At 35.1% G+C, this 15,227-nt stretch overlaps 1 protein-coding gene across 2 annotated transcripts; it reads left to right on the top strand.

Annotated features, from left to right (window-relative positions):
• The first annotated feature begins 651 nt into the window (after positions 1-651).
• Positions 652-15,197, top strand: sgk3 (serum/glucocorticoid regulated kinase family member 3). 2 transcript variants are annotated; one of them, XM_048173908.1, is made up of 17 exons: positions 652-909; positions 6,341-6,522; positions 6,624-6,707; positions 6,955-7,027; positions 8,282-8,357; positions 8,698-8,773; positions 9,118-9,182; positions 9,347-9,404; positions 9,732-9,815; positions 9,921-10,052; positions 10,738-10,850; positions 11,314-11,350; positions 11,757-11,843; positions 13,391-13,486; positions 13,578-13,733; positions 14,061-14,150; positions 14,239-15,197. In XM_048173908.1, the coding sequence occupies exons 2-17, from the start codon at positions 6,445-6,447 to the stop codon at positions 14,407-14,409; spliced, it is 1,476 nt and encodes a 491-aa protein (XP_048029865.1). In that variant the 5' UTR covers positions 652-909; positions 6,341-6,444; the 3' UTR covers positions 14,410-15,197. The 2 variants fall into 2 exon arrangements, with proteins under 2 accessions (XP_048029865.1, XP_048029866.1); XM_048173909.1 differs by having other exon boundaries at positions 653-909; positions 9,133-9,182.
• Positions 15,198-15,227: the final 30 nt, after the last annotated feature.

The raw sequence follows: 15,227 nt of genomic DNA, 5'->3' as shown, positions 1-15,227 counted from the left end.
AGTGGATGATGACTCGCTTTCACCCCAAAATGGCGGAAGCGCAGGGCGGCTGCTAGGCGCCGGTGTTGCAATGGATCGTTCTATTGAGTGTCGCTTCTTGTTTTGGTAAAACTGATCTCATTGAACACGACACACAGTGGTAAGTACATGCTGCCCTCTTGCGGATATTTTCAGATTTTATTTTGTCTTAGGAGGATTAAAAATATGAATATAGCTGCTTTGTTTGGCATAAAAACATTAGTTTGTTAAAAAAAAATACTATAAACAGGTTAATGAAAAACAAACAGATAAGCGACTTGCCATGTAACAAATTGTATTAAACGTTTGCCTTGACATGTTACATATTTTTATATTTTAGTAATGATAACTTGCACTCCATTATTTTACAAAATATACTATAACATAATTCAGCAACATTTTAAAAAGCAAAACAAAAATAATTCACGAAACAGCGAAATATGTAAAAGGCAAGGTACAAAAATATCAACCGTAAACTTTTTTTTATATAACTAATATATTTTAGAAATGTATGAAATTTAAAACTTAGCCATATTTCTTTAAAACATCCTTGTCCTAACGTTAAAATCTACATGCTCAAATGTGATTGACAGTTCTGCCGCTAGATGGTGCTGTTGTTTGTTCTCCTGTACCACATTATTATTCCTCGTTCCCCCGCGTTTAGTCGCGTGACTGATTGTTTCGGAACTTCGGAACAAACGTCAATGTGTCTTTCTTTCACTGGCGGCTCACTGGTAACATGATGAATGTAGGAGAGTACAGATTCTTTCCGTTTAGCCGGGTCAGTATTTAGTTCCCAGACACGCCGAGTTTTATATTTGAATCGTTGGACTTCCTTTGCCTCCCGACACGTCACTGGAGTCAGTTGGATGGAAAAAGTGAGAAAATAAGGCAAGTCATGTCTTGACTCTCTTTGAAAAATGTGAAGCATGCGAGTGACTCTAGAAGCTCGTCGGTGATTGTAGTAAGTTTAGGCTGTAACAGGTCCATTCTCTGCGATAGTACACAATGTACATTACGTAATAAAATGTTTATTTATTTATTTAACAGGCAAGTCAAATGCCAGAAATACAGTGCTCTACAAAAAAAAGGAAATACATGTCTGCCAGAAACAAATGCCTGCCAGTCGGGAATATGTTTTGAAGTTTGATTTCAGTTCAAAATATTGTTTCTAGCCGTCTGAAAATCTAGTGACAAAAATGTCCCTATTTAACTTACACCATATGTCCATAATGATTTAAAAAACTCAGGCCAGGGTCATTTTTCAGTCATTTATGTCATTTAAATGTGTTGTGCTACAGCAGTGCTGTTTTTTAGATATATTATTATTTGTTAATGATGTTAATAGATCTTATTAATAAAGATGGAGACTGATAGTCAGTTTCATTATCACTTTTTACTTAATCAACTATCAGTCAACTATATATATGTACATATATTTGTAGTCAAATTGTTTAGTTATTTTGTTAAATAGCATAATTGAATCTATAAATAAAAATCAGTTCTGCATATTGGTTATTAGACAAAATAATCTGTATTTGCATCAGTCAAAAATACATATCGCTCAATTCCTTTTTACGTAATATTATATTAAATATAAGTTTATTTCTTAAACCACTTCAACAACAAAACATAATCACATGGATAATTAATTATTAAATTATTCATGGAATAGTTGCATATTGAGAAAGAGAAATTAATATATGAATCATGTGGGCTAGTCTGTGTCATTCAGAGTTGCCTACAGAATGACAATTGAAATAAAAATATGACCAACAAGTGAAATATTCACCAAGCCTTCCGTTCAAAATTTTATTGGAAGTTAAACTGTCCTAAGTTTTATTACTGAAACATTTACAAATGGTTTCTTTAACACACATCTTACTTATAGATTCCAGTGCGCTGTTATTTTATATATACCATTTTCAAAAGTGTAGGATTACATTTAATCTGAGATGAAAGCTGTATAAACCTGTACTTATGCATTTTGGCACGACATGAATCTAGATTTTAATGTGCAACGTGTCTTTGCAAGTTTACATCTGTTCACTTGCTCTTTCTTTTTGCTGCTCAAACCTGTTTTACTGTTTGAGTTGTTGTAATAGTATGAGGTCATATTTAACAGTAATATTTTGACACCTCCAATGCAGTGGTGACTAACTAAGTGCCTATTGTTTCCCGAAATTGCTTAATAATGAGCCTGAAACTGTTGTATAATTTGTCCTAAATTTATTTTGTTAATTTGAAATGAGCCTTTCACTGTGATCTTTCACTTCTCATGCCATGCGTAAAGAAACCAGCTTCTAGTTTCACTTTCAAGGTGAAGTGTCTCTGTTTGGTTATTTGGCTCAGAATCATACACTGGAACAGACATTTACATAATGCCATGCTTCCTGGTGACTGTTTTGAGTTGAAGAGAACATGAGACATCTTGTCTCCAGGTAAAACATTAGGGCTAGGCAGATTAATTTATTTGTATATTTAAAACAATACTAGAGCTCCAATATATCTGACACATTTGAATATGCATGTGAGTCATTAAACTCACTTGAAATCGAATAGTTGGCCACGTTGGCAAATAAACCTGACATTCCTCCAAGCTCACAAGAATGTAGAAAATACAGATCGCAGTGATACGGTAACTGTGTCTGCAACAGCTACAGTCTGTTATCTCACCTGCACACATTTAGTTTGTGTTTCATGTCACGCAGCACTATAAAGAGAAACACAGGAGGGTTTAGGATAATCCCACTCATTATTTTAAAAATAATTATGTGAAAAGATGTTCATTATTCTAGAAAATCGTCTGTTTTCTTTGTTCTGGTGGTCACTATTTTGATGAAGCTGGTGCATTTAAAGTGACACATATTGCTAATTATTTTGTATTTAAATTCAGGTTTTTGAAATATGATCATAAACAGCTTCTAATTTCTTTTAAAAACACTACAAACAATATATATATATATTAGTGCTTAACAATTTTTTAGACCACCTAATGTAAGGTTTAAACTTTTTAGTCACAGTAGTGTTTCTAATGCTAAAATATAATTATGGTTGGGATTTAATGGATTCAAAGATAGCTCGCACAAAAGTTTAATCAAAATTCTTTGTCTTTGGGAACGACTAGAAACTATTTGGAAGTCAATAACAAGAGAGACTGTGGAAAAGGACATAAAAACAGTGCCAGCTGTTATTGTTAGAATGCAAGTTGGACAAAATAAAAATAAAATATATATATTTTTTGGGTTATTATGTGCAAATAAAGACTATTTAGTTCTTTCAGTTTGTTATTTGATTAATAAATTATAACACATTTTTAATTTTAAACAAGTTTTTGACAGATTCCTAAAATATTTGTGTTTTCTCTTTATGACAGATGGTCTAATTATATATACAGTCAAACGAAATTTATTCAGACACCTTGAACATTTCATTCATTATTACAGTTTATTTACTATAGTTTAAAAAAATAGTAATAAAATATGACAAGATCTCACAGTTAAACTGTGTCAGAAAAAAAAAAACTTAATTATGTCAGATAACACTTCCTCATAGAGTTCTTTGCCATGAGGTGCCATGTTGAACTTTCAGTGACCAGTATGGGAGAGGGGTCACTTAAAAATGGCTAATTGGGCCCAATTTGGACATTTTTTGGACATTTTCACTTAGGGGTGTACTCACTTTTGTGACCAGTGGATTAGACCAAAAAAACTCAACAGTGTATAACACTGTTATACAAGCTGTACACTCACTACTTTACATTGTAGTAAAGTGTCATTTCTTCAGTGTTGTCACATGAAAAAATATAATAAAATATTTACAAAAATGTGAGGGGTGTACTCACTTCTGAGAGACTGTGTGTGTGTGTGTGTATATACGTGTGTATATATAATATAATATAATGACCTGGAAACAAGCTAAAAGTGTCGCTGAAAAAGCTGAAATTATATATATATATATATATATATATATATATATATATATATATATATATATATATATATATATATATATATATATATATATATACAGTGCCCTCCACAATTAATCGTCGACTGAGAAACCAAAGACTGTTACTGAGTTTTTGAAATGAGTGCATGCGGCGCCTGTGGAGTGTGGAAAGTTACTGGAGCGCGCAGCCGCGCTCGTCTCTCACAAGGAACGTCACGGCAGTGATTGACAAGCCAGAGGGCCAATCGTTTACGCGATGATCGCGTAAACGATTGACAAGCCAGAGGGCCAATTGGCTGATGTTTTTAAGGCCCTACCTCGTGCACAGATGATGTATATTAATATTATTACTTTCAGTGCACCTAATAAATAGTCTTTTATCAGTTAGTAAAGACAGTTTCAAGTAATATTGCAAAAATGTATAAAACAAAACATCCTCTTTAGCACCTTTAATGGCACCCTTAGTAATTATGAGCAAAAGCAGCTGTGAAAATAAATCTGCATTGTTTATCCTTTTGATCTTTCATTCAAAATATTCACAAAATTATAACCTTTCATTTAAGGAAAATAATTGAAAGTGGGGGGAAACTTACATTATGAAATAAATGTTTTTCTCCAAAACACGTTGGCCACAATTATTGGCACCCTTTTATTCAAAACTTTTTGCAACCTCCTTTTGCCAAAATAACAGCTCTGAGTCTTCACCTGTAATGCCTGATGAGTTTGGAGAACACCTGACAAGAGATTAGAGACCATTCCTTCATGCAGAATCTCTCCAGATCCTTCAGATTCCAGCTCCATGTTGGTGCTTCTTCTCTTCAGTTCACTCCACTCATTTTCTTTAGGGTTCAGGTCAGAGGACTGAGATGGCCATGGCAGAAGCTTCATTTTGTGCTCAGTGACCCATTTTTGTGTTGGATTTGATGTTTGTTTTGGATCATTGTCCTGATGGAAGATCCAACCACAGCCCGTTATTGGATTTCTAGCAGAAGCGGTCAGGTTTTGATTTTTTATCTGTTGGTATTTGATAGAATCCATGATGCCATGTACCTGAACAAGATGTCCAGGACCTCCAGCAGAAAAATAGGCCCACAACATTAAAGCTCCAGCAGTATATTTAACCGTGGGCATGGGGTACTTTTTATCCATGTGTGCACCAAACCCATCTGGTGGGTTTGCTGCCAAAAAGCTCTTTTTTTTTAGTTTCATCTGACCATAGAAGCCGGTCCCGTTTGAAGTTCCAGTCGTGTCTGACAACTGAATATGCTGGAGATTGTTTCTGGATGAGAGCAGAGGATATTTGTAACATCTTTAGTTAATTGGAACTTCTTAATTATTGCCCTGATAGTGGAAATGGGGATTTTCAACGTTTTAGGTATTTTCTTACAGCCACTTTCTATTTTGTGAAGCCCAACAATATTTTGCTGCACATCAGAACTATATTCTTTGGTTTTACTCATTGTGATGAATGATTAAGGGAATTTGGCCTTTGTGTTTCCTCATGTTTATACTCCTGTGGAACAGGAAGTCATGGCTGGACAATTTCATGTTCATGATCACCCTGGTGTGCTAAAAAAATTTAAATATGAATGTGAATATACTTCAGAGATATTTTACTCATAAGAATTTCTAGGGGTGCCAATAATTGTGGCCAACATGTATTGGAGAAAAACATTTATTTCATAATGTGAGTTTCCCCCCACTTTCAACTGTTTTCCCTCAATGAAAGGTTAGAATTTTGTGAATTTTTTTAATGAAAGATCAAAAGGATAAACAATGCAGATTTATTTCCACATCCACCTTTGCTCATATTTACTAAGGGTGCCAATAATTGTGGAGGGCACTATATATATATATATATATTTTTTTATTTTTTATTTTTTTTATTTTAACCATATAAATATTTATCAGCGCTCATTCACTCTCTGCCAAGCAGCTCTTGAGAGGCTCCTCTTGGCTTTAAATCTACATCATGTATGTCCAGTGCAGCATTTTCTAAAAATACCTTATATACCTCAGAGGGGTATGTGGCCCACCCAGTGAGCAATCGTGTGTTGCTCTTGACAGAGGGAGTTTATGGAAATGGCATATGAAAGAAGAACATCCCCGTTTGCTCCCTCCCAGTTGGAGAGAAGCAGAGGGGAGGATAAAAGAATGTGAGGAAAAGAGAGGTGGAGACTCATCGCTTGGCTGGCCAGACTGAGGCTCCTCTCTGTGTTCATGCCACACTTGATTAGTGACTCTGAGTGGCCTTCCTGTCCTGTCATGCAAGGCCCAAAGAGCCCTCAGGAGCTAAAGTGGACGCTGGACACTGCTGAAAAGAGCACTTGACGGATGTAGAACATCTTGCTTATGTTTATGTTTTGCGCAGGACCAGAATGGAGAGTTGCCATCAGAATCAGGTGTGCCCAAGAGGCAGGGGGGCGTTCTGAGGACCTGTGAGCTGTTGCTTTTGAGATTCTCAGAGGCCTCAGGATGGAGGAGCAACCTAGCTGCCCCAATGTCAGCATTCCCTGCTACAATGAACAGAGAGACAAGAAGAAACGCTATACTGTGAGTTACATTACCTCTGATTTTGAGCGCTCTGTCTCACTATGATTTAATATTATGTTTTAGCATCGGATATGTGAATGTTTTTATGCTTGTCTCGTTAGGTTTACAAAGTAATGGTCTGTGTTGGAAGTCATGAGTGGTTTGTGTTCCGGAGATATGCAGAATTTGACAAACTGTACAACACTGTAAGTAAATTGATTTGTAGTTTAAAACATAAAACTGTTCATGTTTTTGGAATGTATCTTCAGAAAGAATATTTTTCATTTTTATTTTGTAAAATGTCCTGTGCAAACCATACACTACCGTTCAAAAGTTTGGGGTCAGTAAGATTTCTACGTCAATATATTAATTTCTTTAAAAAAAAAAATCTTACTGACGCCATACATTTGAATGGTAGTGCATTTTAAAAAAAGATAATGTGTTTTTCCACAGTTGAAAAAACAGTTTCCTGCTATGAATTTGAAGATTCCTGCTAAGAGAATATTTGGAGACAACTTTGACCCAGGTATTTTACAGTTCCTTGATTTCTCCTGCATATTGCAAGGGAAATTCTGTCATCTCGTGCACATACATTAGTGACTTTGCTTCATTTAGCTTAACAAAGATCATGTGTATTTGACAAATTAGATTATCCAACAGTGTTCCATACAGAAAATCAACCATGCTAAATCCGCCCTGCCCCGAGCCTATAAAATCTTTGTCCTTGTTTAATCTCATGTTATGCTCTCAGACAATGTGGCAGCAAAGTTGTGTGCAGATATAACAGAATGAGAATGTGCACCCAAGTACCAATTGTATTATTTAGCTCATGTGCGACCAATTATGTGGCCAGTATGTGGTCAAGATCTTTTTCATGGAAAAATCATGGGTCTGGTCATTGGAAGCACATGCAAAATTTGTGCTTGTATTCTAAAAGCTTCTTCACCGTTAGTAAGGTTCTTTCTCTGCTTTTCTCTTTCTCTTTCCCTTCATTCCTTCTGGATAATTGCTGTCTCCCTGGACAATAGCAGTCTAATTATTTGGTGCATATTTTTACAGTAGCTTCCCATGCTCCACTGAGGGTTCAGTTTGTATTCACGGTGGACAGCACTGGTTTTGATAAGTTACTGATAATTTAGTTATTTCCTATCAGAGGTAATGGTAATCACGAGCAGTTCTAAAAATGGGTCGTAGATCTGTTCTGATTGGGTCGTGGGCAGCACGATAATATCAAATGCTTGATGGCAATCACGCTCTCCTTTATTTTGGTGCAAATTCAAGTGTCACTTGCTGGAAGCTAGGCGAATAAGCTTATGCCAAGATGGACAGGTTGCTAGACATCTGCAAAAACCATGAACAAAAATATGCAGGGATAAAAAAACAAATGAGCGTACATGGGTAAATATGGGTTCACTTGCAATGTGGATAAACATGGTTTGTGTCAACCACAAAGTGTTTAGTGCAGTGAATTATTGGCTACCAAGAACATGAAACCAAAATTCTAGAGCCATTTTGAAACCAAAATTGTACTTCATCCTATTCAGCCTGTGTTATGGTAATAATTTTGAATTTTTTTGACCTATGCCTTTCATAATAATTAGATGTTTTATTCTATGGATTTTTGTTTCCTTTTGTATGATATACATTTGTTATATTGTGTTGGATCACTACTCGATTAACGTAAAATCAGGCAAAACCAGTTGAGAATTACTACTATGCACATTTTCATCAAAATGATTTTGTTATTATTAAGCACCTATGCTTTTTGTGTAATTCTTAGAGTTTATTAAACAGAGAAGAGCGGGGTTACATGAGTTCATTCAGAGGATTGTGTCCCATCCACAGCTCTGCGGCTAGTGAGTATATCAGCTAGTTTTTTTAATGTTGCTTCAGTTTCTTTCACCACTCACGCATCTAAATTTATGTAAAATTTGAGTGGCCTTCGTGTTGGAAACAAGCCAAAACCAGCCACAACCAGATATCTCTCTGAACTTTGAGTACAAAGCTGATTTGATTGTATCTTGTGAACCCATGCCAAATAAAAGATGCTTCTTTTTGATTTTCTGTAAAATTCGCCATGGTTACGGTTCTTGTTACACGAGCTGTTGATGTTAGCTCATATTGCTCCTCACAGCTGTGGCTTTGTATCGCCTCAGTCAGACCTCTAACATGTGAATGTTCATTTCAAATGCGCAGTCCTGATGTCAAAGACTTTCTGCAGATGGACAAATCTAAAAACTTCTCTGATGCCTCAGAGGATGAAGATGACAAGGTTGGTATTTGAACTAATATTATGTTTTTAATAGTTATTAAGTAAGTGTTCATAGGCGTTGAGTGTTATATTTGAAGCATTTTGACATGCTGTAGTTAATTTTTGGTTCAAAATAGAATTATGTATAGTTTTTTTCCCTTTATCTTTTTTTTTTTAAAGATTTTAGGGACCCATTATGCAAATTAGCTTGTGCTGCAATCTCTGATGCATTTTTAGTAGTTTGTTTTTTTTAGTTTTTCAATCTAAGATTATATTTTTGTACTGTGCATGTGCAAATAAACTCATAATAAATAAATAAAAAGAAATAAAAGTACATGTTTTCACACAGCTTTCATATCTAGTAGTTCTTTCTCTTACAGAGTAACTCTACCTCTAGAAACATTAACCTGGGTCCGTCTGCAAACCCACAGTAAGTGTTTTATAATTGTTTAAAATCATTTTATAGACTTGGTGTATTGCTTTGTATAGTGGTAAATGCTGTCTTTATAAATTTGGATGCAAAACATCCAAATGGTGGAAATTAAAGACGTGTATGCCTTTATTTTAGCCTTAATTTCCATGTTTTTTCCATAGAGCAAAGCCTACTGACTTTGACTTTCTTAAAGTCATAGGAAAGGGAAGCTTTGGAAAGGTACATTTTCTTTTTAAATACAATGCTTATTGATGAAAATTGTGCAATTATGGACTGCCACAGACTAGTGAGAGAAAGTGGGTCAATTCCTTGTAACAAGTTATTTATCAGTTACTGAAAGCTCTGAATGTCACTGAGCCTTAATAAATTCTCTGTTTTGATTGCTGTATGGTTAGCCATAGTGTTTGTTTCGAAGCCACGGACTCTCCATTCAGGAAGTGAAAGTATCTCAGTTATGAAGTTAGAGCTTGTCTGTTTTTCGCCGACGGGCGGCCGTAGTGGAAGGTGAAACCGTTGCTAACCCACCGTGTCCTCTCCCACACAAAGGTTCTCCTTGCAAAGAGGAAGCGGGATGGGAAGTGTTATGCCATCAAAGTCTTGCAAAAAAAGGTCATTTTAAACAGGAGAGAGGTAATGATTTTCTTCATTTTAAAACTGAATCTTTATTAATGCTCTCTCTCTTATGTTCTTTGACATTTGATTAATGAATCCCCCTGATTATTCTTTTCACGCCAGCAAAAGCACATTATGGCTGAGCGTAATGTGTTGCTGAAGAATGTTAAACACCCCTTCCTGGTTGGACTGCACTATTCTTTTCAGACAACAGACAAATTATACTTTGTCCTGGATTTTGTCAATGGTGGAGAAGTAAGTATTTGTGGTTTTGAAACTCAAGGCTGACATCTGCCTTATCACATCTCAAAAGCCACTGTTTGGCATATTAAACCAATATGTTATAAACAGAGCCATTGCTGACAGTGACATTTGTCATTGTATACCTTAAAGGGATAGTTCACCCAAAAATGGTCATCACTTACGCATCCTTATTTCGTTCCAAACCTGACTACTTTCTTCTGCTTTACTCAAAAGATATTTTGAAGAACTGCTGAAAGTCGGTGGTGTCCAAAACAACAAATTGGACCCCACTGATGTGCATTTTAGTCATACAGGTTTGGAACAACATAAAATTGAGTAAATAATGACAGAATTTTCATTTTATGGTGAACTATCACTTTAACAAGGAAATGTAGGAGATTGTCATGTGACATGTAAATGAGATGATGAAGCCCATGTGTGACTTGCAAATTATTGGTTATTTTCTTATCATTTTGCATGGTTCCTTTTCACATGCTTAATTTAACTAATAGTCTGACTTCCTGTTTTTTAGTTTTTTAAGTCTGATGACCGTATTTTGAATGTCAGCTAATGACAATCAGTAGCATTGTGAGGCAGGCTACAAAATAGCCACGACAAACCATGATGTAATAGGTAGCCTGAGTGTTTTCTGCATTTATTGAATGAATATTGCAATTTTTGATTCTTTCCATTACAGCTTTTCTTTCACCTGCAAAAAGAGCGGACCTTTCCTGAACCCAGAGCCAAGTTTTACATCGCCGAGATGGCAAGTGCTCTGGGTTACTTGCACTCTCTTAACATTGTTTACAGGTAAATGCGGCTTTATTAAAGATTCCCTCAAGCTATAAATACACCGGTTTGATGGTTCTCAGATGATGTTTAGCTGTTAAAGTGTGTGAGAATTCCCAGAAGCAGAAGAATGTTTAACAGACACGTTCTACACGGCTTTCCCGGTTGTTGCCATAATGTGACTTGGATCTGTACTTGAAAATTTTTGATTGATGAACTAACTTAACTGTAGTCATTTAAAATTACACTCACGTGTAAAATGGCCATCATGAGAACATAGTTTGCATTCATAGGGTGTGTCGGGATTGCTATTCATATGAATTAAATGTATTATGAATGACTTGTCTTGTCATATTATATTAGCCATAATTCATTGTTGATAGTTTTCCTGTGTAATGTTCTGTGTAATGTTTTTCAGATGAATTGTTCCTGGCTGAAAACATATCAAAAAATGCTAACAAGTTAAGTGTTCTTGTGTTCCCAGGGATTTGAAACCAGAAAATATCCTGCTGGACTCTCAAGTAAGTATCCCTCTTTTTTTTTTTTTCCCCAATTTTATCATTGCCAGAGCGTAGCCGATCAACGTTGTGAGAGTTCCAGGGGAAACAGAGTAATCTATCCTTGCTGTGAAGTATAACAAACTCTTTTGATTTCCCGAGACGAGGTGTACGAAGTATAGCTTTGGCCAGCCAAATAAAATATAGGAATGAAACTGAAGACTTCTATTTAATTTGTAAGAATGCTTGAGATTAGTTTAAGTTTTATTTGTGCATTTCCTGTCGAATCTGATGAAACTGTGAGAAGGTTACAAGGCCCTGCCAAATATTCTAGTCAGACACAAGATTCTTTGGCTCTGTGAAGAATAGGCCTTTTGTGTGGTGACATGCTTCCTTAAAATGTTCCTGTTGGCATCTTTTGTTTGTTAAGGGACATATAGTCTTGACTGACTTTGGACTGTGTAAAGAGGGAATCTCCCAAGCAGACACAACGACCACATTTTGTGGGACACCTGAGGTATTGTATAATGTAAATACGATGGATGAATGATGCTTACACTACTGTTCAAAAATTTGGGGTCAGTAAGATTTTTTTTTTTGTATGAAATGAATACTGTTATTCAGCAAGGACATATTTAATTAGAATTTTTTTTTTTTTAATTTTAAATAGAGATGCACCGATACTCAATTTCTCCATCGTTACGATAGCCGATAATTCAGGGATATCTGCCGATATTGATAGTGATACCAATAGTTTGGGTGTTCTGCCATAATACCTTCTTTTAAATTAATGATAATTTCATTATAATTAATAATTAATCATTATATTTTTAATTATTATATTTTGAATGAAATGCAAATAAAAACTTTATTCTCTCCATTTCATCAACTTGTTTCAGAGTAACTGGTATCAGTTATAAACAAACATATTACTCAAATTAATATTAACAAATTAACTAAATTCGGAAGATTAAATTTATATTTCTTAACTTTCTTAATGTTATAAATTTATATAAATACTATTAATATTGTTTTTAAAAAATCTTTTCAAACTTTTATCGGCCAATACCGATTATTGGCCGATATATCGGTGCATCTGTAATTTTAAATAGATGCTTTCTTTTGAACTGATATCACTGTTTCCACAGAAATATTACACATTACAACTGTTTTCAACATTAATAATATTAAGAAATGTTTCTTGAGCACCAAATCAGCATATTGGAATTGTTTCTGAAGAATCATGTGACGTTGAAGCCTGGAGTAATGATGCTGAAATTTTGGAATTCACAGGAATAAATTACATTTAAAATAGATTTAAATGGAAAACCAATTGTTTTTAATGGTAATATTTCACAATATTACTGTTTTGTTTTTTCATATAAAAATTGCAGACTTGGTGAATATAGGAGGCTTCTTTAAAAAAAATAAAAAATAAAATACCGACCGCAGACTTTTGAACTGTAATGTGTATAGCATGTGTTTTTGATTTTATGTTTGAAAAGTGTGTTTAACATGTTACTGTGAAATGTTACAGTAAATATATTGTTTAATTAGTTGTTGCATGTAAAAATGACTACTTAGTGTGATTATTTTTATTAAATTGTTACATATTTGGTCATCACACTTGCCTAGATTAACCTTGTTACATTTTCTTCAGAGAAATTAGAGTGCTACACAAACATCAAAACACAGAAGACTAATACACCAGTGGTTCCCTCGAGATTTTCCTAATGGGGTTTTTCAATTCACGAGTAAAATAAGGTCAGTGGTAAACATAACTTGATGATATTTGGATGTTTTGATCTACAACGTAAATTACACACACTTTAAAATAAACATAACAGCTTTAAAATTTGTGCTTTCGATATGGGTGTGTGTAATTTATGTTGTAGGGCAAAACATCCAAGTGTCGTCAAGCTATGTAAAAACCCATAGGAAAATCTTGAGGGAAACACTGACGTCATGGCTACTGCACTCTATTAACTGCAAATTAAGCTTTTGGAGGGCAGAATAACATAATGATTTTAATGCAATAAGTGCATTCTTTTGTTGTTTTGATAGTATCTAGCTCCAGAGGTACTCAAGAAACAACCCTATGATAACACTGTGGACTGGTGGTGTCTGGGATCTGTGCTGTATGAAATGCTTTATGGGCTGGTAAGTTACGAATAAACTGTAAATCTGGCTAGTTGTCTGTGAAATACATAGGTAATGAAGCTTAAATCTTTTTTCACCTTTATGTCAACAGCCTCCGTTCTACAGCAGGGACACACATGAGATGTATGACAACATTCTTCACAAGGAGCTTGTCATGCGCCCTGGGGCATCCACAGCGGCCTGGTCTATCCTTCAGGCCCTGCTGGAGAAAGACCACACCAGGAGGCTTGGCTTCATAGATGACTTTGTGAGATATTTACTACTTATATATCACCCCCTGGTGGATGATTGTGTCAAACATTTCCGTAGCATCTCAATAGTGTTTATGCAATTTAGTTTCAGGCAATTAAACACTTTCAAAAAAAATGTTCAACCCTGAATCCAGCTTTATCCAAAGCAAAATTTAAATTGCTCTTTTATAATATTTTAACTTGTTACTCACCATGAAAATAGCTAAGGAAGCTGACATGGTGTTAAAATGCCAACAAACCAACCAACCAGTCAGGCAATGTTGAATTGAAAATATCTTGGAATATCAAAAAAGGCCTTATATATTATGCCCTATTTGTTACAGAATGAAGTCAAAAGACATGAATTTTTCTCATCCATTAACTGGGATGACCTTGAACAGAAAAAGCTTCCTCCTCCATTCAACCCTAGTGTGGTAAGACTCAAAATTATTTTGCTAAAGTTTCAAAAACTTTTATGCATAAGTGTATTAAAACAGTCAACCGTCTAATGTTGTCTTTCAGGAATCCCAGTATGACATCTCAAACTTTGATCCCGAGTTTACAGAGGAAACCGTGCCAAACTCGGTGTGCTTCTCTTCAGGGCAGTCAATCGTCAATGCTAGTGTTATGGAAGCTGATGATGCCTTCCTGGGATTTTCTTACGCTCCGCCATCAGAAGATTCTTTCCTGTAAGGGTGGTGCTGCTAATCCACAGAGAGCTGCATTAAAAGTCTGTGATCGCTCTCTCTGATGAAAGGGAAGAATTTGCTGAGCATGATATCCCGATCGGAGGGTGGACCCTTTTGTTTCCTAACAGAAGCAGTGCATAAACCTTTTGGGATGCAGGGTGTTTCAAACTGTATTTTTATGCGTAAATAACATTATATTTTGTTTAACATTGAACGCCTTACCTGAGCGATTAGCTCAGAAGCTGAAGTAATGATGTTGTTTTCCTGAGAATATTTTCAAGGGCTGATGATACTTGTAAACAAAACTTTGACACATTCCTTGTTTTTGCCCCAACTCTCACACTTGATTGCTTATAATATTGTGCAGTATATGAACAATTAAGTTTTTGTAGTTTAGTCTTTTATTAGAAATTTACTATGGAAAAAATGTTCATATAATGTCAACACAAGCAATTAATTTATTGCTTGACATATTAATATATATATATTCCCTTTATACTGTTTAGTATGTAAGTGAGTAGACAGACCTTTAAGATGTTTTGAAATTAATTTCGATAAACCCTGTAAGTTACGGGTCATCAACAGCCATAGCACAGTGTAAAATATACATTTGTCGCTGTTTGCATTTAGATTTTAATGAGTTAGTAGCACTTAAATACTGACAATGACCCTGTAATAAACCACTATTTCGTTTGCCGACCTCTGATTATGAGATGAGACACCATAGTGCCTACTGACCTATGACATGACCTTTAAATGATGTACTGTACAAGTAAACACGTTTTCTTGAAACAGTTGGCTGTCGTGTGTTTCCTCTAATTT

Source organism: Megalobrama amblycephala, linkage group LG22, assembly GCF_018812025.1.
Source record: "Megalobrama amblycephala isolate DHTTF-2021 linkage group LG22, ASM1881202v1, whole genome shotgun sequence".
In the NCBI taxonomy this organism is placed as follows: domain Eukaryota; kingdom Metazoa; phylum Chordata; class Actinopteri; order Cypriniformes; family Xenocyprididae; genus Megalobrama; species Megalobrama amblycephala.
Note: the sequence above shows the minus strand (reverse complement) of the source record. Positions and strands in the feature narration are given on the sequence as shown.

Excerpts from the sequence above, each read along its gene's own strand:
- sgk3 (XM_048173908.1), top strand. The coding sequence starts at position 6,445 with ATGGAGGAGCAACCTAGCTGCCCCAATGTCAGCATTCCCTGCTACAAT. Across the intron at positions 8,774-9,117 it reads CAGAGGATGAAGATGACAAG|TTCTTTCTCTTACAGAGTAA; the intron begins GTTGGTATTTGA and ends CATATCTAGTAG. Across the intron at positions 11,844-13,390 it reads CATTTTGTGGGACACCTGAG|TATCTAGCTCCAGAGGTACT; the intron begins GTATTGTATAAT and ends TTGTTTTGATAG.